Raw genomic sequence first — 25,877 nt, 5'->3', positions numbered from 1 at the left:
ATTTCTTTTTGAATCTAGATCAGAATGGTTAAAAAAAAAAAAAAAAAAAAGTGCTTCATTAGAATATTGCATATGCCCTTGATTGATATGTAAATTTTGGGTATACTTGTCAGAGGTTCATAGTTACATTGTAGTATTTCTCTTTGTGCTGCATACACTAACTCAAGTTAATGCTGTTACAACATGGTGTGGTTCTTTTCATGTAACATCCTAAAATATCTTCTGACTACATTTTGTTGTTTATATATTTAGATTTTTACCTAAAATGATGTTAACCTGCTAAGTTCATGCTATGCGAACTCACAAGACTAAAAATGTAGCTTGGTTGTGGTGATTTTTTTCTTCTTTTTTTTACTGTTATATAGTTTTTTGCTATGAATAACCAGTAACTATGATTTAGCATGTAAAAATAGAATACAAACATATCTGTGTTACTGATAAGAAAAAATTAAAACAAATGAAGTGATAATTAATTTAGATGTGCAGTGCACAGCCATTAATAAAGTGAGAAATTTGGAATGAGCACTGGTCTCGTTTTGTGCATACATTACACCCACCATGATTGTTTGTTGGAATATGTGAAGTATTGCTTCACAATACTAGGTGCCCCCTAGCACGCTAAATTGGGTTATCTTGGCCGTTATGCTGTTGATCTTAGAATGTAAGCTTTCCAAATTTGGGGCAGTTTCATGCACCCAAATTTGTTGAGGTTTGGGAAGGAAAAAAATCAGTTCAGATAACAATGCTCTAACTACTGAACTTAACCGTTGTTGGATCGTAGCTTCTGCTCAATCAAGTTTTATCGTCTTATAGTTCTCTCTCGTTAATATTTAACAAGTTGTAGGCTGATATATCAATCGAATATGAAGAAAATTTATATTATACTGCGCCACTCCATATTCTGAATTGCAAGAGCAATTTAGATAAATCACCCTTCAACTGTATTAGGTTTTCATAAGCTGATTTTAGGCCAAGGTCTTTATTCTTACTACATAGGGTTCCCGCTAAGTTTCGTATTATTTTAATGAGCGGTGCAATGAAACAATCAGGCAAATACAAGATTCAATTCAAATAAAATTATTTAATGCAGTGACACATAAATTACATCATAACACAATATTCCAACGGGAACATTATGATTGTACGAATATAAAGCTCTTATTAAGTCACTAGTATACTACTCAGCTGAGCTAAAACTTTATAATTAAAGATTATATTTAACAGATCTTATTCTTCTTATTACAGAGAACTTCTATCATAATCTTACTCTGATCAAAGGTACATCTCAAAGCATTTAAATATCAAATCAGTTCAAGATATTCAGAAAGAATACAACTCGTGAACCATCAGACATTTATTTGTAATTCTCTAAGCTCAGTTAATCAAAATTAGTTCTTGTAAGTTTGAGATTCCTAAATTACAACAAATATGCTTCTCAATATTCTCGTTCAGTCAATGAACACTTAATGCAATAAAATAACACATCACACATTAAATCTGGACTCGCTGAATGCAACAACTAAGAACAATTTACTTTCGGCGGAATTAATTTTCATTACTTCTCACTAAGTATAGTATAGGTAATCTTACCAGAATATAGCTTTGTTATGTCGTTGCTTTCTCTATATTATACCTTGTTCTACCTCTAAATAGCCCGCTTTCTAATCTACTGTTGTGCCCTTAAAATATTAATTCAGAACTATTTCCTTTTTGGATATTGGCAAAATTTATTTTTATGCTGCGCCAGCCAATATCCTATAACAGAACAGACTCTTGTTCAGGGAAATAATTCTAAAGGGATACACACAATTATTAATCTTACGCTAGCACTGTGCAGATTCAGTTAGCAGTCGTGACCTGAATCTCACTTAAGCAATAATATCTAATTCCTTCCTGCCAAAAGGTTCTATTTCATAAGTGGTGGTTTGAATTCGTAATCAGGCATAAACTCAGGTATAAGGTACAAAACATGTTTATTGGAAAAGCATAAAACATTTACAGTTAAGAAAATTCAAATACTCAATGGGACAAAACTCACTCTAAGTTAAGGTTCATACTAAATCACAACAATGAATTTGAGTAAGCTAAATCCTTCAATTACGAAATGATAAGACTAAGTGTAAGCATAACACTACTAGGATATAATTCCTTTCACAAGTTATTCACAGAACATGCATTGAACACTTTCATTAATACTCTATCAATAACTATCTTAATTCTAAATTTCATTAGTCAAGTCTGGCCATTCTCAATCAAAATACTGCCTATCAACAATTCTTCTTTGTTCCACGTGGTGTTAACTAATCCAATCAAATTCTCACTTAAAAGTTCTTTATTAGTGTCCTTTAGTTTACAGTATACACAAATTTCTTATTCTTCTAAGCGATTTTTAACATAGTATGAAAATCTTTACATTACTGGATCCTTTCAGATTTCATGCTGCCATTTCATGTAGATCTGAATTACCTTACTTTATTGGCCATCTTTGCGCCTGGCGATGCACTACGCTTTTCTTTGAATCTTTTCCAGGCTGAAGTGTGCTGTCTACCGCTCTGCAGGGAATTTTCTCCATTCTCTCCGATGGGACATTCTGCTAAGGCTCGATTCTGCATAGGCCGTCATATTGCGATCAGCTCCGCTTGGAAATCTTCAAGCATTCTCAAGAAAAGAATCCGTCATCACTGTAGTCGACTCACCGCTCTCTCACGAATCCCCCGACAATCCTCCTAAAACTGGAATCCAGAAACTGAAGAAGAAAAACGCCCTGTAATATCACGCGCATCATCTTTTATTCACCCTATCGGGAGCGCCCTCTATTCGATGTGTTTTTTTTTTTTTTCACACACAAACCCCATCATTCATGCCCCTTGGGTGATCCTACACTCTCCCTAATCTGTTATAGTTCGCCCACCGTTTCCAGGTCCCTGCTTCGCGTCTTTCCAAGAATAGTCGATTCATGCTAAAGGGGAGAAAAAAATGAAGGACGTCCGAATTGGTCGCCAACACGCGAAATCACGTGCTTTATAGGTAAAATTTTCCAACTGTTATACAAGCAACATAGTTAACTACAATAATCATAAAAGAGAAGTTAATTTTCCGAACGGTAATAATAAACAACTCATCCCACTATACGGACTGATTACCCTATTATCGGAATGGATACTTCTTTTTCTGAGATGCGCAGAAATCGAGGGACCTCAAATCGGTGGGTGAACTATACGTTAGCCTATTCCAGGTAGTCGCTCTGACATCACTTTCCGCGTAGGTTCAGCCTCCATTGCTACGCTCGACTCGTACAGATTATACACGATTATTCCGGATTACTAATTATCTGGAAATTTCATAATGTACTAGACAGCTTAATGGGATTTACAAATAACTTAACAATTCCCTTACATAATTCTTACTTTTCTGACACAAAATTCTCTGCTTCTTATTTCAGTTATACAGGAATAAATTTCAATATATGGCACATATGGACTACACATTATCACATAACATAAAGAAATTTTTCATAATTATTAGCTGAAGTGCAGATATCTCCTTAATTAGTAATGTTTATCATGTTAAATCCTGAATAAAGAATTTACTTGTAAAGTTCTCCATTCAGGATCTAACAGCTTCATCACATCTTAAGGAGATCGAACAACAATTTTTAAAGTCCTTGCTGACTTTTACTTTGTAGTAACATAAACTTAAAAGAATCTTCCATTTCTGTGACTGATTTATAGACTCGGGAGAATATAACCTTTATGCACTTGGTTTAAATTATCCACCTATTTCTTCTTCTTTTTTTTTATACGTATTAACCTATTTTTAGTACTATTTCACTGCTAGGTATTAGGAAGTTTTGGTAAAAATCAACTCAGAAAAAGGTAAGTTAAAAAAATACCAAGCGATTCCTGGTCCTTTAAATACCGTTTTCGACACGTCAAAATTCCCCTCCAGTCTCCAGCTACCGTTCTCTATACTCCCCTATTCGATTCTGTTTTTACTTTCATTTTCGTATCCACTCCTTCCTTTTTTCCCCACCAAAAACTGGTTCTCACCGGTTTAGCTCACATCAAACTTCCCTTTCCCTTTGTATAGTAGTTCACGCTCCAGCATGCGCTAGGAGAAATTTGCTTGTTTTCTCACAACAACCAATCAAATGATATCACAAAGAATCTTCTGGATATATTAAAATTACATACATTACAGTTTCTAATATTATTATTAAAAGAATAAAGCAAATAAAATAAATGACTTTAATATAGAGGCTTTTCATGTCTATAATATATTTAAAAATTACATAAATAAAATTAACTAACAAAACTAAAAAGGAATTCATGAATAACATTTTATAAGCAAGAGACTAACAAAATAAATTTAAATAAATCCTGCGTATGATATGGTAGGTGGTAGGTCTTGTTAAATTATGAATGAAGTATTATTAATTATAAATATCTTCATTCACAATTTAACAAAGGCTCACTCTTTCTCTGAAAAATTTTTCTTTAAAGAAAAATGTTTCTATTCACATAAATCTCTGGGAGGATTCAGACTTTCTACTTCTTTCTTGAGGTCTCAGATAGTGCCTAGTCTGAATAAAATCTAATTCCTTATTACAGTCTGTGTATTTATTTCTCTCCACTTGAATTCTTGCTGTTTTTATCACAGGTAAAAATTTGATTGCTACACTTATAGTGTGATAATGTCTTTTCAGGGCAGAAGTTATGTTCTCTGTCACTAGAATTGAGTCTTAGTTGTCCCATGACTGGGTGATTTCTTCTATTGGTAATCCCTTTGTAATTCCTTCCTTTTCTCACATTTCTAGTTCTGAAATGTAAAGCAGTTACTTTATCAAAATTAATTCTAACTGACAGTTGATTTCCAGCACCAATTTCTTGTTCAGGATTGGACACTTTGTTTTGATGTTAAGTTGTGTTTCAGGCTGATCAAGTACATCACTGTTTGTATCACTATCTTTCATAGCTGGTTTATCTACAGATGATTGCACTCTATTAGGAGTTTCTTCTTCATTAGGTATACAAAATCTTCCTGTGCATACAGTCTTATTGTTTCTTCTGACATTTATTTTTCTGTTCATTAGGGATATTTCACCTCTTGAAAAGTCACGAGAGAAGTGATAGTTGTGAGAATATGTGAGAAGAACCTAAGCTAGGAGAGAAAGGGACAATAAGTAAGTCTTGGTATACACACAGTCTAATATCTGGTAGATAAATTTTTGTGCGAACTTTCTCATATGCTATAGAGTTAGAGAGTGGTAATTCTCACAGGTCTCCTTAAATTGGTAATGTTTTTCCATAACATATCTCTTATTTTTAGGAAATATTGCTTACTGATGGTTGAGGCATTACAACTCATGTCCAACAGAATGTTACATTTATGACCTTGGACATTTCCTTTAATCCTCATCATTGATTATCTCAATCTAGGGAAATTTCGAAACTTATTATACTCTCTGTGAGGAATGTGACCAAAATTAGAATTCCATTTGTCGTTAGAGTAATTTCTTCTATTTAAGGAGCAGTTTCTGGCAATGTGTCACTCACTTTATTGCAATTAAAGCACTTAGGAGGATCTCTATAATCAGTGAGATATTCTCTCCTTGTCTGAGGTTGAGAAACTATGGACATCTGTTGTCTAACATTCTCTAGAGCAGGGTTTCTCAATCTTTTTCTACGACGGAACACTTCACAAATCCTGAAATGTTCACGGAACACCTTGGTTATTTTGTAATGTATTAATTAATATTAATTGGTAATTTACCTTATTTTATTGTTAATTAATTATTAATGTTTGGAAGTTAATTATTAATTAATAATTAATTAAACATCAATTAAACCATTATTGAATTAATTTGTGCTGATTTTCATTGACGCATCCCATTCTGATCACCAAAAATTTATGTTATTATTATAAGTACTTCCGAGTGAATGCAGACTTTTTCTCCTGTGTGCTGGTTTTTTAGGTTAAATATAAATAAAATAAATGAGTAAATCTAAGCATTAAGAAAAAATAATCATTTATTGTCAAATGTTAATTAGTAAAAACAAAACACATAAAAATAGTAAAACGTATATTGCAAATTAAGTTCTTAATGACTTCGAAGTTTTTGGGTCTTTGAATTACAAATTCTTTTGATATCAGGCACAATATTAGAAAGTTGAATTCTCATATTTGGTGTAGCGTCGAATCTGTTCCTGGACTTTGATTTGGTTGCAGCATAATATGAAAATCCAGCCTCACATAAATATGTTGTTGTAAAAGGAAGTAAAACAAGAATAGCTAGTTTTGACACACTTGTCCAGAAATCATTTATTGGCAGTTCCTTGTATTTTTGTTTTAAATCAGAGTCACTAATTAAGTCAATTAGATTTTCATGGTCACTTTCGCTGAAGCCTGCTGGCTTAACTGTCACTGTAAATGGATTCAGAACCCAGGAATTGTCCTCACTGGATTTTGGAAAATATTGCAAAAGGGTTGATTGCAAGTCATGCATGTGTTCTAAAATTACGTTAGATACTTCTTCATTTACTTTAGAATTTATTTCGGTCAAAAATTCATGCAAGGTGAGAAAACAATCAAAATTAATCTGTTCAACTGTAGAAATCCAGAATTGCAACTTCCTATCTAAAGATGCAATTTTATCTCTTGTATTAAAAATTGTAATATTCTTTCCTTGTAATGATAAGTTAATTTCATTGCACTTTGTAAAAATATCTGCCAGATACGCAAGACTCATCAACCATGAAGAATTTCTTAATAATTCAATAAAATTTTGTCCTAAATTATGTGACATCAAGAAGACCATTAACTTGCTACGAAGTTCAAAAAGCCTCAATAATGCTTTTCCTCTGGATAGCCATCTCACTTCAGTATGTAATAAAAGTGCGTTATGTGCACTACCCATTTCATCGCACAAAATTTTAAATAATCTGGATTGAAGTGGTCGAGATTTTACATAGTCGATCATTTTTACGGCTTCATCCAAAATAGTTTTTAAATATGTAGGAATTCTTTTTGTTACTAGTGCTTGTCTATGCAAAACACAATGACTTTTGGTGGCTCTTGTAGCTATTTGCAGGATACGTGTTACAACTCCCTTCATCTTTCCTACCATTGCTTGAGCACCATCTGTACAAATATCAATACACTTCTCCCAACTGATTTCCTGTTTTGTAATATAATTATTAATATAGTTGAATATATCTTCTCCGGTAGTTTTTTCTTGTAGATATTCGCACATGAGTAAATCTTCTTCAATACTTTTATCAAATATGTAACGAACAAACACTAGTAATACAGTGAGTCCTGCGACATCTGTAGATTCATCCATTTGCAATGAATATTCACTGCAGTCTAAGTCGATGAATTAGCTCTTTTTCTATGTCAGCAGAAAGAGCTTTGATGCAGCGTGAAACAGTATTATTTGATAATTGTACTGCATCTATTATTTTAGCAACGTGCTTATTTAACATGCATGATAAAATTCTTTCACACAAGGCTTAATAAGCGTCTCACCAATTGTATGAGCTTCACCATGAAGTGCAATGCGGTAACTCACGCGAAAAGACACCTCTGTTGCATTTTCAGTTGTAGTAATTGTAGCCATTTAAAGTTTAGATTTTTCTAGCGAGTCACATCTCTTAAAAAATGTATATCTTTTCCTTTGTAATCAGTGGGTTTCGTTTCGAAGTGCCTTCGAAATTTAGCTGGAGCCAAAGAACTGTTTACTAGTATTTTATTACACAAAACATCAGGAGCATGTGTATTGCTAATACATGTAAATCCATAATTTAAATAACTTTCATGGTACTTCCGTTTTGGTCCCTTCTTAGACGACTCTTGTTCTTTAATATTAGCTTTTGAAGAAACCACAGTTTGCAATTCCATATCTTCTCCAATCATATGAATAGATGTGTCAGCAGAAGTACTTGCTCCTCCTTGTGTTAAAGTTCCTGTCCTTAAAAATTTCAGAACTTCTCGCGGAACACAGTTTGAGAAACCCTGCTCTAGAGCTTGCACACTACCTTATCCAGATTAGCCAAAATGGGTTTATTTTGTCTTTCCACTTCTAGTTTGATCATCTGCTGTGGGGTTGTAGTCTTCTAGAGATTTTTCAGTGATTGCTGCCAATTGTTTCATCACTTCATCAAAACTATTCATTGTTGGTTGTTGCAGCTTCTCTACTTCCTGGTGAACTAAGGTTTGTACTTCTTTCATTAATTTCTTGTTGGATTGTTCATTACTCAATAATATTTAAATTCCAATATTTGTCAGAGCTATAATAAAAACAAATAGAATTGTGTTGTAAAGGTAACTTTAGTATGAAAAACAATAAGATTATAAATAAGAAATGTCGAATAATATAAAAGTAAATGAATAATGCAAAATAGTAAAAAAAGACTGCAACACACAAAAGTAAATATGAATTGTAACAATACTTGTAAGAAAAGTACTAAACCATATCAAATAATGTAAAAGCAGTTGTAATAAGAATGATTTGATAAAATGTTCAGTAACAAAAATTAAACAGTTCGAAATAAATCAGATATTAATTATAAAAGTAGTTAAAAGAGTAAGAAGAATTCTTTTTTTTTAAAAGTCGCCTCGCCTCCCTATACACGGGAATAAAAAGGCGTTAGCTGATTTTTTTTTTTTTTTTTTCCCGAGGGCCCGGTCCCAAGAAATTTACTCGTAAATACCTTTCCAATTTTTTTTAAAGTTCATGCATTAACATAAGTATTAATAATTAATTATGGCATAATCATAAAGAGTATTAGTATACTTATGTATACAGTGTGGCATGTTGACTATCAATCTAGTTATTAATCACTGGACTAATGAAAGTTGTAGCATGTCGTAGTTTCTTCAGGCAAACATCATTAAATTAATTTGTGCTGATTTTCATTGACATATCCCATTCTGATCACCAAATATATTTAGAATATTATTATAAGTACTTACTAGTGAATGCAGACTTTTTCTCCTGTGTGCTGGTAGTTTCCCCTCCCATTGTACATCCTGGAGATCTTTGTAGGCTTGAGGTGGATGACTCACTATCTGTTTCGTCACAAACACCCTCAATAAGAGATTTCTTAATACCAAAATTAAACAGAGTGCCTTGTCTCTTATTCATATTAATTTTAACTCTGTATTCCTGTTAATTTTAAAAAAATCACGGCACTCCGGTTTCATAACAAGGGCTTACACACTGCAACACGAATTGCAAAAAAGTATTCAGTATTAATAGATTTGAGAACCGGATACCAATTACTTTGATCTTCAATTTCAGTTGAAAAATTTTCTTTATACTTCCTTGCTGATTGGTCACTGATATTTGCAACGCAGATGTTATTTCGTTCAGTTTTGAGAACACACCGCCCATTGTTGTAATCGGCTTGCAGGCAATTTTTATGATCGGTCATAGATGGCGGTATTCTCTTTCCCGATTGTTGGAAGATCTCAATGTGTGAAAATTAACAATAATTCATGAATACTTCCATGTTTAAAAATATGCTGCTTGGTCACTGACATTTGCTACACAGATGTCATTTCCTTCAGTTTTGAGAACAGAAGATATGACACCAATTGTTGTAATGGGCTTGCAGGCATAAACAGCAGCATTCCCTCTCCCAAATGTTGAAACGTTTCGATGTGTGAAAATTAACAATACACAGATGTCATTAGGTGTTCTGGGTCTGAGCTTTTCGACATATTCATGAATATTATTCTCCTCAGAATATTTTTACTATAAAATATTTATTCATGAAAAATGCTTAGAAAACTAAAATGACAAATTTCAGAACTTCTCGCGGAACACAGTTTGAGAAACCCTGCTCTAGAGCTTGCACACTACCTTATCCAGATTAGCCAAAATGGGTTTATTTTGTCTTTCCACTTCTAGTTTGATCATCTGCTGTGGGGTTGTAGTCTTCTAGAGATTTTTCAGTGATTGCTGCCAATTGTTTCATCACTTCATCAAAACTATTCATTGTTGGTTGTTGCAGCTTCTCTACTTCCTGGTGAACTAAGGTTTGTACTTCTTTCATTAATTTCTTGTTGGATTGTTCATTACTCTCAGATAAGCAGTTACAATTTATGGAATTCTCTTCATTAATTTTCTACCCTTCCTCTTTCTTTTTAGTCTCCTTTGAGGTTTCATTTAGGCCTAGGGAACAATCAGTCCTTTCTATGATGTTTACATGGCCTACATTGGATGAGGGGCAAAGGTCTCCTATCACCTGTTCTTTCTCTTTGACAGCTATAAGGCACTCCTCTAGTGTGGTGGTGATCTTTTTATAGGCTGTTTCCCTGAGTTCTGGCTTAACACCTTGTCGAAACTGTTGATATACTGCCCAATCCAAATGAGGTTTATCTGCATTGGATACATTCAGACTGTTAGAAAGAGTTAAGAAGCAATTGTAGAATTCGGCAACACTCCTTAGCCTTCTGTGTGATCCTTTGTAATTTCCAGAGATTTGGTCCAACACTTCTCAGTTTAGAAAATTGAGATAATAAAGCTTCCTTAAATTTTGAGTATTCAAATGTTTCTCGTCCTTCCCCATTCCCTGACCATCTCTTCAGAAGGACTTCAGAAATGCCATCACCATACCTTTCTCTTTCAGTCAGTGAGACGTTAGGTTTGCAAGATTTTCCAATATTTTCTTAATTCTGATTGAAGAACTTCTTTTGAGCCCGGTGATCAGTTTTTTGATTCATAACAAACATTTTCTGAATTATGATGATTAAGCACATAGAATATTCTGAACGCAATCTTTACATCAATGTTCTTTATGCCTATACTTCAAAATTAATAACAATACCTCTTTCTCTCAATTGATATTTAGTTCATCTGTTATTATTTCAGTGAGTTAGCCGGTCTCATATGGGAATAGGTCCCCCCCCCCACCCGGAAACTCAGGTTTTTCGTCCCCCAGAAAAGGCAAACCGTTCCCGTGAACACACACATGTACAGACACACTGTGAAGCATAGGGTGGCTAACCACCTTATCCTCGAAGTAGTAGCGGTTTCAAATCGTAATATGCCATGCCTAATACGAGTAACGGGCCACTAGGCCTAATAAGTGAAAGGAGGAGAGAAGTGTTATTATTTAAAGAGCACTTATTGTTTTACACTTTTGTGGCGAAAAAAAAAAACTTTTCACCAATTCAAAAACACAAAAGCCAGTCTTATACGGGGATAGGGTTTTTTTTTTCACCCAGAAACTTAGGTTTTTTTGTCCCCCAGAAAAGGCAAACTGTTCCCGTGAACACTTGCATGTACAGACACCCCGCGATGTTGAAGAACTTTGTTGCAATATCATTCACCAGTCAGTCCCTTTTTCCAGCACTTGCAGCTTGGTGAGTATAAAAATGTTTTTGCTTTACCAATTAATTTGTTTCTGAGCAATATCAGTAACTGAAAGTCAGTCCAATTTGCTGTCTCTGAGTTTTTCAATAAAGGTAAAAAATGATAATACGTCATCTGATTTCTCTCCTGAAAATTGAGGAAAGACCTGTTGGTGGTTCACAGTTCTGAAGAATTCACTGTCTTCCATTCCTGTGCTAGATTCAAGAGACATATTGGATTATCATTTACTACTTTAATTCTCACAACTTCAAGTTTAAAACTATTCAAAATATAATTCTTTGCCTGATTTGTTCCACAACCAACTCACCGTGATTCACTTAACCTCACTACTAAAGTTTTAGGAATAAGTTCTTAAGTTAAATATAAAAAAATTTAATCTCAATTAATACTCGTGAATCAACATCCCGTTGACTGTGCCATTTTGTTGCATCGTAGCTTCTGCTCAATCAAGTTTTATCGTCTTATAGTTCTCTCTTGTTAGTATTAACTAGTTGTAGGCTTATATATCAATCGAATATGAAGAAAATTTATATTATACTGCACCACTCCATATTCTGAATTGCAAGAGCAACTTAGATAAATCAACCTTCAACTGTATCAGGTTATCATAAGTTGATTTTAGGCCAAGGTCTTTATTCTTACTACATAGGGTTTCCGCTGAGATTCATATTCAAAAATTATTCAAAATGAGATTCAAAAATTATTTTAATGAGCGGTGCAATGAAACAATCAGGCAAATACAAGATTCAATTCAAATAAAATTATTTAATGCAGTGACACATAAATTACATCATAACACAATATTCCAACAGGGACATTATGATTGTACGAATATAAAGCTCTCATTAAGTCACTAGTACACTGCTCAGCTGAGCTTAAACTTTATAATTATAGATTATATTTAACAGATCTTATCCTTCTTATTACAAAGAACTTATGTCATAACTCTACTCTGATTAAGGTTACATTTCAAAACATTTTTAAATATCAAATCAGTTCAAGATATTCAGAAGAATACAACTCATGAATATTCAGACATTCATTTGTAATTCTCTAGGCTCAGTTAATCAATTTTAGTTCATGTAAATTCGAGATTCCTAAATTACAACAAATAGGTGTCAGTATTCTCATTTAGTTAATTCAATAACATAGCATTTATCATTTGAAGAGGGAAAATCTTAGCACATCACATATTAAATCTTGACTCGCTGCATACTGCAACTAGGAACGATTTACTTTCGGAGGAATTAATTTTCGTTACTTCTCGCTAAGTATAGTAAAGGTAATTTTACCACGATATAGCTTCAACACATCATAAGTAGATCGAATAACAATTTTAAGTCCTTGCTGACTTTTACTATGTAGTAACACAAACTTAAAAGAATCTTCCATTTCTGCGACTGATTTATAGATTTGGGAGAATATAATCTTTATGCACTTGGTTTAAGTTATCTACTTATTTCTTCATTTTCTTATACGTATTAACCTATTTCTTGCACTATTTCACTGCTAGGCGTTAGGAAGTTTTGGTAAAAATCCAACTCGGAAAAAGGTAAGTTAAAAAAATACCAAGCGATTCCCGGTCCTTTAAATACCGTTTTCGACACGTCAAAATTCCCCTCCAGTCTCCAGCTACCTTCTTTATACTCCCCTATTCGATTCTGTTTTTACTTTCATTTTCGTATCCACTCCTTCCTTTTTTCCCCATCAAAAACTGGTTCTCACCGGTTTAGCTCACATCAAACTTGCCTTTCCCTTTGTATATAGTAGTTCACGCTCCAGCATGCGCTAGGAGAATTTTGCATGTTTTCTCACAACAACCAATCAAATGATATCACAAAGAATCTTCTGGATATATTAAAATTACATACATTACAGTTTCTAATATTATTATTAAAAGAATAAAGCAAATAAAATAAATGACACTTTAATAGTGGCTTTTCATGTCTATAATATATTTAAAAATTACATAAATAAAATTAACTAACAAAACTAGAAAGGAATTCATGAATAACATTTTATAAACAAGAGACTAACAAAATAAATTTAAATAAATCCTGCTTATGATATGGTAGGTCTTGTTAAATTATGAATGAAGTATTATTAATTATAAATATCTTCATTCACAATTTAACACCGTATCCTTAACACCTTCTTAGCCAATAGCTACAGCTCCCAAAAATTCAAAAAATATTAAAACCAGTTAACCACAATTCCCTCCCCTTTCATAACAGACATTACTCTAAATCTATCACCATTCCATATATCCAGTGAACATCTGAAAAACTAAAAAAAAATCTTAAGAAAATGTGACCTCACAACTAGTTACAAATCACATAAGAAATTGGCATCTCTTATCTGCTCCACCAACGACCAGCCACTTTCCCTAGACCTACTTGGAGTATACCAGGTCCCTTGCAGCTGCAAACTGTCCTACTATGGTCAAATAGGCAGGACAGCCAATATCAGGATATCCAAACACAAGGATTACATCTGCTTCCACCAATACAGCCTCTCAGGCTTGCTGATCATGCATTAGACACCCACCACAGAATACACTGGAAGAAGGTCGCCTTATTACACTGCAGCAAGTACAAGTATAAAAGATTATTCCTTGACCTCAGCCCTGAAAAACTTCACAAACCTCAACTTGGGAGCATGAGACTGCACCAAATTTGGGAAGCTTACATTCTGAGATTGTCAGCCCAATGGCCAAGACAACCCAATTTAGCATGCTGCTGCTGCTGGGGGGGGGAGACACCTTTAGGTCTGTAGGACCGACTTCAGTTACCTTTCTTTCTTCAGCCTCATTTGCTTAGTTTTAGTGCCTGCATGCACATGTCATTGTTTTGTGATCACTGAAGATAGCAGTGTAACATTGCTGAAATATAGGTAGTTATTAATTAAAGTCTTTATAATTAATAAGCTAGTTTACATTGTCATTTCCTAAAAAAAATTAGAAGTATGTCCAACCAATGTATAAACTTATCTAGAAGAATAAAAATTAGATTGAAGCTGTTAGAATGGAATTAAAAGTTTCTTTAATGGAACAGACACTAGTTTAATATTACGAAATAACATTTAATCACTTTGCATCTATTTTGTCAGTAATATATCTAGTATCATCCGAGTAAGATTAGAATAGTCTTAAAGAAACTGAAATCATTTTCCTATAATATGTCTGATCCAATTTTGTATTGCTTTTTAATTTCCATAAATCTATTAGTTATTATTATTAATGAATTATACACAACAATTAAATATTTCTTGTTTTGTTTCAGTGTTAGACTTATTACTCACACATAAAATAATGAATAATCCACATGTGATTTATGAAAATCACAAAAATTGCAGAGCTCACCATCATTGAACTGTACATTTATGTAGACTCAAATATCTACAAGTCAAATGCACCCTGATTTGTTATATTGTGGGTAAAATAAGTTCATCTACTTACAGCTGTCTGAAAACACTTAATCATGCTCTTAAGAATTCATACCAGATATACGAATTCCTATATGAAAAACATTTCACATTGCTCTAAAAACTTTAAGCTGGAAGATTCTCTTTCAGATATCCCAGGTTGGTCTAGATGTTATATTTATTTACTTGTGTCCTTCTCGCTCACATTGAAAATGCATTTTCACTGACTGTTATCAAATTCATTAAATACTGTCTTTGTTAATTTTTTTCCCCAAATGGAGAGGCCAGTTTATGCATGGTGAAATATGAGGAAGCAGGCAGCTAATGAATGTCTGAAAGTTGGCAGCCATGAATTTCTACTTCTTTCTATCTTAAACATCTCTAAAGATTTGGATAGTACCTTTGCTAGTCTTGTGCCTTATGTAATGATGTTTCAGTCCACTTCCACCTATAGTTCTTGTTCCTTGTAATTTCTTATGATGATTGTGATGATCATTGGTTAATCCTTCTCTTAGCATATCTCCTTTAAATAGTTTTTTCTTGACTTGCTCTTTCAAATACATCTAATCTGAATTTTTTCTGTTTCAGCCAATCTATAGCATTCTGCCATAGTTATAAAATATAGCATGAACCAAATAATTTTTATCCATTTCTGCAATATATATAATTGAAACACAAAATTTATTTTTGAATTTGGTTAATAAAGTACAATGTTTTGTAAACTAAAAGCTATGAGTATATTCTTAAAGTATGTAGAAAACTTACTTTTACTTTCTTGCTAAATCTCACCCTAACCAAATATACAGTATCATTACTAATCTTCAGTACTATAGTATTATGAATTTTGAGTGAAAAACAACGAAAAGAAATACATTATTTTCAGACAAATCATGGAGACTAAAACCATGTTAGAAATAATTATTTTGATTTCCTGATGTTTCGACCTTCATATTAAGGTCATCATCTGGAGTATACACACACACATATATATGCAGAGACAAGCTATATTACATTTCACATAGTATTCTAGAGAGAATGATTTGATCAACAGTTACTACTGGCTTGACCTCTAGTGAAAAAAATAAAAATAAAAAACTACATCAAAGCTATATTCTATTTATGACAACATTAGAGAATTTTTTTTTGCCTATAGATTGTTTTATTACAGCAAAAGTGATGTCCTAATTTAACATGCAAATTGTTATATTAGATTTAAGATCCTGGATTACCTATAGTCCTTTCTCCCGAAGAATTAATTATAAATAGGACTATAGGTAATCCAGGATCTTAAATTTAATATAACAATTCTCATATTAAATTAGGACATCACTTTTGCTGTAATAAAACTATCTATAGGGGAAAAAAAATCTCTAATGTTGTCATAAACAGAATATAGCTTTGATGTAGTTATTTTATTTTATTTCATTTATTTATTTTATTTTAATTTTTTTTTTCACTGGAGGTCAGGCCAGTAGAATAACTGTTGATCAAATCATTCTCTCTTTAGCATACTATGCGAGATATAATATAGTTTGTCTCGGTCTGTGTGTGTGTGTGTGTGTGTGTGTGTGTGTGTGTGTGTGTGTGTGTGTGTGTGTGTGTGTGTGTGTGTGTGTGTGTGTGTGTGTGTGTGTACTCCAGATGATGGACATAAAATGAAGGTTGAAACATCGGGGAAATTAAAATTATTATTTCTGACACGGTTGTAGTCTCCATAATTTGTCTGAAATGAATGCTGATCACCGTGTAACACTAAAGGAAAGGAACAAAAAGAAATAACTTTATCTCCTGTATAGTCAATTTATCCATAATGGTTACCCTAACAAGAGCCATTTTTAGGCTAAAAGCTGAAAAGTTGTTTTGCACCTTATGATATTGCTTACCTTTAGGAGGAGGCCCCCTGATCCAGGCCGTGTCATAAGCTGATGTTAGGTCAGTGAAAGTGACTCTGGATTTAAGTTTCTTCTGGAAGCCTGCTTCAATCTGTGTTGCCAGGACCTGGTCACAGTGATATGCAGTTGTTTGCAGATGATGCAGAGTTGGGGAGAGTTGTAGAACAGATGGTGCAGTCTTGCAAGAGGACTTGAATAGGCTGTCTGAATGGGTGAGTGTGTGGGGATATCATTTTAATGTAGTAAAGTGTAAAGTTTTAAAATTTGGGAAGCAAGGATGGAATGCGGAGTATAGGATTGGTGGTAGATATCTTAGATGAGATGGAAGAAATGAAGGATCTGTAGGAGGAGGAGGATGATGATGGATAGGGACTTGAAATTTTGTGGACATTTTGCTAAAATTGTGAGGGCAATACAATGGATTATGGCAATGATGTGGAGAACGATGTGGAGAACACTGCCAGTGTTCTCCATATCATTGCCATAATTGTGAGCATAACATCCATATAAAAGTAAGGATGTTATGCTTCCATTATACAAGGCTTTGATCAGGCCGCATATGGATTACTGTGCACAGTTTACTACATTCGGTCACCTGGTTTTCAAAAGATAAGTTGTTGGAGAGGGTTCAGAGACAATAGACTAAGTTGATATCTTGTCTCTGGAATGCGGGATATGAGGACAGATTGAGAGAATGCAAATTGCAGAACCTAGTGAATATAAGGCTGGAGGAGGAGGACATGATCAAGTCATAAAAGTGGTAAGGGGTAATTCCAGATTAAGGTCGATGAGATTTTTCATAAACTTCTGGAGACAGGGAGAGAACAAGAGGTCATTCCAGGAACTGTATAAAGAGGGGATGAGGAGTAGATTTTTTGCATAGAGAGTGGTGGGTGATTGGAATTTAAGTTAAGGTATGATGATCTGTGCTTGTGAAAGTAGAATCTCCTTCCTCTCTGCAATGAGCCTCTTGACTCCATGGAGGTCTGATGATAATAATCATCACATCCAGAGCCTCCTTGGGCTCCAGAAAACTTAGTTAATTTTTGATTCAAGAAATAACATCTTACATGGGAAAAGGGCACTTTAGTTTTCTGTAAGCTGAGAAGGCTCTGGATGTGATATGTTTGTACCAGGAACAGCCAGTGGTGTACATTCAGCCAAAAAGAAACTTGAATTTCCTTGAGATCAGAGTTTATTAAAATGAGCCTTTTCTTGAGAGAAATAAGACAGGACTTTGTTTTGGTAGCATTGAAGATCACAGAGTTGTCCTCATCTCTCATTTGTGAATGGCAAGGAGATCAGAAGATAATATTTTAAAACATTAATTATGAGAGTTCTTAAAGCTTGGAATGTTTGAGCACTACAGGGTTTGTCAAAGAAAGAATGTATAAAGGAACATGGGCAGAGTTATTGGGTATATTATAACATTTGTGAGGAAATCTACAGATGAAACTGCCCACCCAATTGCAGAGGGTGAAAGGAAGACTGTAAGGTAGTAAGTGCTAACATGACAGATCTAATGAAGCCTTGGAAATGCCAAGAGCTGCCAGATGTTTCTCCTATCTTTACCATGGCTTGTATCCAAAGAGGAGTAATATTAGATTTGTTCACTACCTGGTAGAATCCAGGTGGTGAATAAATTTACAATTGATGGTAATCTTTATTTTTCAGAACTGGGAGGACAATTGGAAAATAGTCGATGAGTGGTAAGGCAGATGGTTATGAAAGATTATAAAAATGATCATCTAAAGTACAGCTGAGGATGGAATAGGGGGGGGGTGAAGACCTTTGTTCCAGAATGACTATTTTACTTACTTCAGTCAGAATAGTGAAAACCATAATCACACCTTAGTAAGGAAAGTAAAAATTGCTGAAAGCATTTGGCACAATTATAGTGCCAAAGGACACAAAATCAAGTGACTTACTGAAGAATATTTTTGCAGAAAAGAAAATAGGCAATGTCTGAGTTACCAAGAGGAGAGTTGACATCTATAGTATATATTTGGAAGGATGACGACAATTTATATCACTGTTAACTGCAAATACGCCAGCATTGCTTACCAGTTTGAATCACTGAATTGTAAAAAGAAATTTCATTTGTTGATGTTGAAGTCCCAGGGGTAGAGTGCAGAAATCGCATTACTTAATGCAGTACTTTGGATATGAAGTATTCTAACAAATGATTACGACTGACAGTTTGATGTGATGTATGCAACATTATATATATGGAGCAGAACTTGTTCAGCATTCAGTTATAAACAGCTTGCATGCTGTATTTCTATATTAATTTTCTTTGCATTTTAAAAATGTAAGAAAATCTTTTACCTGGTTATTGCTTTCATCCTTATCTTGAAGATTCCACTAGTAGTTATAAAAGAAAATGAAGTTATATAATTAGCAAAATATTTTTTTTTTTTTTTTAAATATTAATAAGAATGAAATCTGAGCTATAGTGAACATTATAGCTATAATGAATTTTCAGCAGTTTTCTTATTAGTAAGTGAGTTTACTGTAATGGTGTTTTATTATCAAGAGTAGACTGTTTTAGCATGTTTGTTAATTTTGACAGACATAAAATAACTGTAGTAATCATAAGACTTGCATTATTATTAAGACCTGTATCATTTAATTTGATATGGTATTTTCATTGAACCTATTATTATTTTATATTATGTTTTTTATAGGTTGCAGTTATTCGAACCTCTGGCAAGTTTGTTGTTTGTGATCGAGGTAATGAGCGATCTAGAATGCAAATCTTTACTAGGATGGGCCATTTTTTGAAAAAAATTGCCATTCGGTATATTGATATAGTTGCTGGATTAGCTATTACCAGCGAGGGAAATATTGTTGCAGTGGATAGTGTGTCTCCAACTGTTTTTGTTATTTCAGAAACAGGTGATCTCCTTCATTGGTTTGATTGCAGTGAACATATGAGGGAACCATCTGACATTGCAATTCATGGGAAAGAATATTATGTTTGTGATTTTAAGGGACACTGTGTTATTGTGTTTACAGAAGAAGGTCATTTTGTGAGGCGCATTGGTTGTGAGAACATTACAAATTATCCAAATGGAATTGACATCAGTGATGCAGGTGATGTTCTGATTGGAGATAGTCATGGAAATCGTTTTCATGTTGTTGTTTTTTCACGTGATGGAACTTTACTTTCCGAATTTGAATGTCCTTATGTGAAGGTGAGTCGTTGTTGTGGCCTAAAAATTACATCAGAAGGCTACATTATTACTTTAGCCAAAAATAACCATCATGTGTTGATTCTCAACACATTGTACATTGCATGAACTACCTCTTTCTAAGTACTACTCAAAAAAAAATAAAATAAAATAAGAAAAAAAAACAATAAGAAAAAATAAATAAATAAAATAAGAAAAAAAAAGTGTGGGGGGGAGGGACAAATGCCAAACTTATATTTGTAGTTCACACGACTTCAAATCCAATATATTATATTGAGATCTGTAGTTAAATAAATTTAGAAAATAGGGGATGGGAATAAATGTTAAGATAACATCGATCAGTTCACGTTAGCAGCTACAAGTTATGCAGAAAGGATGATTATGAGAGGATCTGAACTATGAAACAGTGCAGATAACTTTTAACTTGTATGTATATATCTGAGATAAAGCATTTGTTTTTGTACAAAGTAATTAATAGAAAAAAAAATAGGGCTATCTATATTGTGTCAGAAATACGAAAGATATATTTACAGATTTGTGAAGTAGCCTGTGATATATAAATAAAAAATATCTGTATATAATATATATATATATATATATACTTATATGTATACATAATAAGAAATAATATTGCTCACTGCATTGTTTGGATTATTGTTTTCTTCAGGATATTATCCAAAAAAGTTATAAATGAAATTATTTTTTAAACTTAGTGCATATATCTAGATCACCTAGCATCTACTTAGATGTTATTAGTTCTTTGTACTTAACTGAGAAACAGTTTTTAAACAGGTTTCAAGGAATGTAACTTTAAGTTCTCACTTTTTACATTATATATATTTTTTCACTTAAATTTGATCTTGAATTTCTGTAACATTTTACAGTATATTTTACAGCTTTATTTCATGCATTTTTTGAAATATGTAATTTTTGTCAGTCATGAGACTGGCTCTTTTACTATTTTTACTAGAGATATGTGACAGGGGCCTAGTCGTTTGCATAGGAGGAGAGATAATTTTGTATAAAATTTTCTAATATTTCATGAATAAGGTATTATAGGCTTTAGTCCTAAAATAAGTGGAATACTTAAAAGTGCAATGGATTCAATTATACAAAACCCACGATAAAGCAGACTAGGTATTTTTCTTCAAAATACAAAAATAGTTAAGACTCAAAATTAGGATATACCTGAATTTTGTTGTCAATTTGTGCACATCAGAACAGTCCACAATTGTGCACATTGATCAATATCCAAGTCTGTGGTATTTGATGCAAGCTGACAAAAAAAAAAAAAAAGAAAAGAAAAAAAAAAAAAAGAAAGAAAGAAAAAAAAAAAAGAAAAATACCGAATGCTCTGCTTGCTATTATTAGTCCCTGCCTCTATTCATTGTATTATATGTTGTTTTTTTTTTATTTTGATTATGTATTCATATACAATTATGTTTAATATTTACATTTTTCATTATTTTTATTTGTTTTTTTGTGTATATGTCTTCTGTGTATATATATATGTGCGTGTGTGTATGTGAATATTGTTTGTGTCAGTAGCATATGGCTGAAATTGTCAGTCATGTGAGATACGCAGTTTTAGATTTAATAATTTTATATAAATTTGAACTCTTTACAGCTAAAAGATTATGTAGGAGTGATTTATTTTTACTATACTCCTGCTGACTCTGACTACTATATTTGATTATTCTCTAGTTATTTCTAAATAATAGGAACATTAACTACTCTTTAGTGGTTATTGATTCCAAACATTCCATGGTGATAATCCTTACCCTTTATAATCTAACCCCCCTTTTTCATGATGCATGTATATGTATGTTTGTATATATATATATATATATATATATATATATATGATTATATATACATATATGTATATAATGTGCACATGCATATATGTATTAACTCTAGTCAAGTAATGGTAATATATTTGACCTTATAAGGATTAGCACAATAGTCATTAGTTAGCGTTGGTTTGCCTCTAGTTTAACTGGTATATTGCTTAGATCTCAGTTGTGAATGGTATTTTATAGTCTAGTTTAGTCAGTTTCACATATATATTGATATTCTAATAATTTCTTTTTTTTTATCCTCCCCATCCTGCTAATAAAGTAGATGTCTACTTTTCTTTCTTAATTTTTAAATTCTGTATGCAGGTTCTTTAGCTGATATATGCAAATTACTTTTGGACTGTAAAATTTTTCCATGAAAAGAGAAATTTTACCCTTTTTCCTCATTAGCACATGAAATAAGTACCAGTTAAATTCATATTTTATTTCTTTGTAAACATATATTGTTTAAACTTTCATTATAGTTTATACTAGTCTGTGTCCATTTTTGTTTTATTTTATTTTTCCTCTAAGCATTGAATTTATCACAAATGAACACATGGACCATACATACAAACTGCATTCGTTTTTACATGCACAGGCTTGAATTATACAACAGGCATATCACATAGATGAATTTCCATTTAGTTGTTTTGATGTTTTTTCTTAGCTATGCAATGTGTTTCCCATGACAGATGTTGATGTATTTTGGTTGGTATTTGGAAGGGATTGTTTTCTAGGTTTTCACAATTCCAAAGCAATACTGCCATGCATATACAAAGTAACCTTATTCAGTTATGAAGTGGCAAAAGCTGTTTATCCAAGATTACCAGCTGGAGATGTTGTGGGACTAGGTATCCTTGTCCATTTCATGTTCCCAAGTTTACATTTTTGAGACTTGTTTATGTCTTTACCTGGGCACTGATATATTTTGGTGCTGTTTTACAACCATCATCAAAGGTACATTTACTAATGTACAAAAAAAAAAAAAAAAAAAAAAAAGTCTTGATTGAATGTTGAATTTTTGAAGCTGATTTTGTGCCTAGATTTTTGCCATAATGGAATTATATGTTAGTACAAAGTGATCTATCTGCCTATCTGCCAAGCAATAATTGTTGGAATTTTAAGTTGTATGCAGTGTTAGATATAGCTAGTACAAAATTTCTTGATCCATAATCAGAAAGGAGCATTTTTTGCCCTTGTGGTATCAAGAGATTTCACTGTTAAGTGAATTTTGAGATTTTTTTACTGAAATTGGCAGGTAAGCAAATGGATCTAAATAAGGTATATTGCATTTACTTGTACTATTTTTGGAAAAACGTTACTGGACAAATTTGTAACAATGTTCCATGTTTATTCAAAATAAAGGCTGTTGCATTCAGTATTGAGTGTGTTATTTAAAATAATTTTCAGCATTAAAATCCTTTAGTCACCTACACATAAACAGTTAAATGAATTTTTTAAAGAATATCGAATTCAATTTTTCTTCAAGAGATCCTAAGAATATCATTGCTCCATATTTCAGCATTAGTCAGGTAAACTGAAATAAGAACTACGCAACAAAATAAGTATGAATTAAATGTAATTTACATGACTAAACATGGTACTGTTAAGTCATTGAAATTCCAGTTCCTAAACACACAAAAGTGATTAACAGCAATTTCTGGAATATGAGGCGATTAAAAGTGTTTCAAAATATCTAAGCTATGTCTGGAAAAGAATAATATAAATTTAATACTTGATCATGTAAAACAGCAAAACTGTTAATAGAAACATTCTTGAACAATGTGCAGAGAGCAACTTTAGAGTCACTCATTAATTGCAGCTTAATTTACAATTGCTTTGCTGTTTATATTTAAAAATGCAGACTATAATACTACAAGGTACTCTTAACAATTTTGTTCTGCTTAAAAGTTGGAGATCTCCTGATAAACTGGCATATAGGTTATGTATATTATTATTTATTAGCAGAAAACCTGTTGAAAAGTGGCTTTTTTTTCTCTATATCTCTTAAATGGATTTGCCACTTAAGGGATGTGGAGAACTAACTAAAGGTCAAAGTTAGATAATAGGGAAGAGATCTTCAGAAAACACTCAAGGAATGTGAAGAACTGACTAGTGTGTTTTGATTTAATGTCTAATTCTCACTTTCAGTGTGCCCCATTAACAGGTGTCTGCTAGTATGAGCTAGCAATTTGGACTTAGCCAAATAAGAGGTGTTTTCTGTTTCAGCTTAAACCAGACACAAACATGATACAACATGATGGAATTTCATCATGTTATATCATGATTTTGTCATGATATAACATGACAAAATCCCTCCCTCCACTGTTTTCATTTGGGAAACCAGGCCAAATGGTGTGAAAAGTCAGCTACTGGAATAAACTTGAATGTCAACAGAATAGAAGATTGACACCATCATCATCATAGAAATATCAACAGAAAAGAAGCCAAAAGACTACAACTATTAAATAATAAATATTAGGAAATTTTGAATAGAGTATGTGGGGAAATTTAAAAATGGGGGATTGGACAATGAAACTTATTTGCAGGACTCAACAAATTATGCAAAATCCTACTTGCTATGAAAAAAAAAGTGAAAATGTCCAATATCCCATACACCCATTTTTTTTCTTAAATGATGCATCCCAGTAAGTCAGAAGTTCCATGAAGCAATTATTAGTACTTGTTCAAATTGTTGTTTGAAGAACATTTGCTTTGTGTGAGAACTATTACAGAAAGGAGAGGTCAATAAGAATATGAAGAACAGTAAAAACAACACTTTTTTTTTTTTTTTTGGAAAATATAATTTGCTATATTAATTTTTGTTACTAGAATGGCTGAATGGCCATTTATTATGCTTCTGTTTTTTCTGCAAGTTAAAAAAAAATAGTTTAGAAATTTTTTTTCCATTAAATAAGAAATATTCTATTTTGCCCAGTCTGCACTTACCATCTGGCAAAATATGTTATCACACTCAACCATGGCAGGTGAGTGTGAGTTTGTCAAACCCTGCTTATTTGTGCCCAGTCTGACAGAAGGTTCTTCTAAATGGAAGAAATGGCAGCTGACATAGAGAAAAGAAAAACTGATTTTTGTTGGAGATCTAAACAGAAAGAATAGTAAATAAATCCCAGGCATATAGAAATTTTTGTGAAAATTTGGAGAAAAGGGAAAAGCTGATAACGTTAAGTGCCTGCTAGACTTCTATTCAGGATGCAGATTAGTCATCACTGACACCATGTTTCAAAATAAAGATGTGCACAAATTCATATGGAGAGAAGATGCAAGAAGAAAGTCTTATTCAGTATATAAATCCTCTTGTTTAGGATACAAGAGTATACAGGGGATTTGAAATTGGAAGTGATTATCACTGGTTTTAAGCAGGATAAAATTGAAAACCATACTGAAAATAAAATGTAAGAAATTTTAAAAAGAATTAAAATTGTGAGTGGCTTTTGTAAGTGAACTGTAGCCCCAACTATTAAAGAAATATTCCAGAAAAAATGAAAGAGTTTGAAAACAAGAACCAAACTGTGGATACTCAGTGGTAAACTATGAAGAAAGCATTGATTTATTGCTTTCTTCAGCTATGGAAGCATATGGTGGAAGTTATCTGCAAGGATAGAAAAAGTAGAACTCTGATGGATGCAAGAAAGTAGAGACACTCCTGATAAAGAAGAAAGCATACTGAAAATTCCATGCAATTCAGTCAGTAAATGCCCTGAGACGAATGTCAGAAAGTGAAACAATGTGTAAAAGTAGCTAGAAAGTCATGGGATGACAAATACCAGGAAGATGGCAAAATGTTCTGTAGAAAAAAAAAAAAAAAAAAAAGAACTTAGAAAAGGAGGGAAGAGAACAGTAAATTGAATCATATATTTTAAAAGATTGTTAAATGAAACAAGCATTGATAAAACAATGGCAGAAAATATTCAAGAGGAATGCAATCGATGCAGTATATATCAATACTGAAGTACAAAAAGCTATCAACCTCAAGTGTTGATATGAAGACCTTGAAGTATCAAAAGGCAGCTGGAGTAGATGATATTCAGCTACAAATGCTCAAATATTGAAGTATCAGTTTCACTGGTTACACTGCATATTTCAGTAAGCCTGGTCAGAAGGTTAAATTCAGGATGACTGGAGT

General features: G+C 32.8%; 1 protein-coding gene across 2 annotated transcripts in view; it reads left to right on the top strand.

Moving 5' to 3' along the window:
- Positions 1–23,108, top strand: part of LOC150104731 (protein meiotic P26-like) — a 298,850-nt gene extending 275,742 nt beyond the window's left edge. For both annotated transcript variants that reach the window (XM_090395315.1, XM_090395314.1), the window contains exon 11: positions 19,383–23,108. In XM_090395315.1, coding sequence (XP_090251441.1) covers positions 19,383–19,997 — 615 coding nt within the window. In that variant the 3' untranslated portion in view covers positions 19,998–23,108. The remainder of the gene's footprint in view (positions 1–19,382) is intronic.
- Positions 23,109–25,877: the final 2,769 nt, after the last annotated feature.

This window comes from Typopeltis vanoorti, chromosome 7 (genome assembly GCF_054136105.1).
Source record: "Typopeltis vanoorti isolate ZY-2024b chromosome 7, IOZ_Tvanoo_1.0, whole genome shotgun sequence".
Lineage (NCBI taxonomy): Eukaryota > Metazoa > Arthropoda > Arachnida > Uropygi > Thelyphonidae > Typopeltis > Typopeltis vanoorti.
Note: the sequence above shows the minus strand (reverse complement) of the source record. Positions and strands in the feature narration are given on the sequence as shown.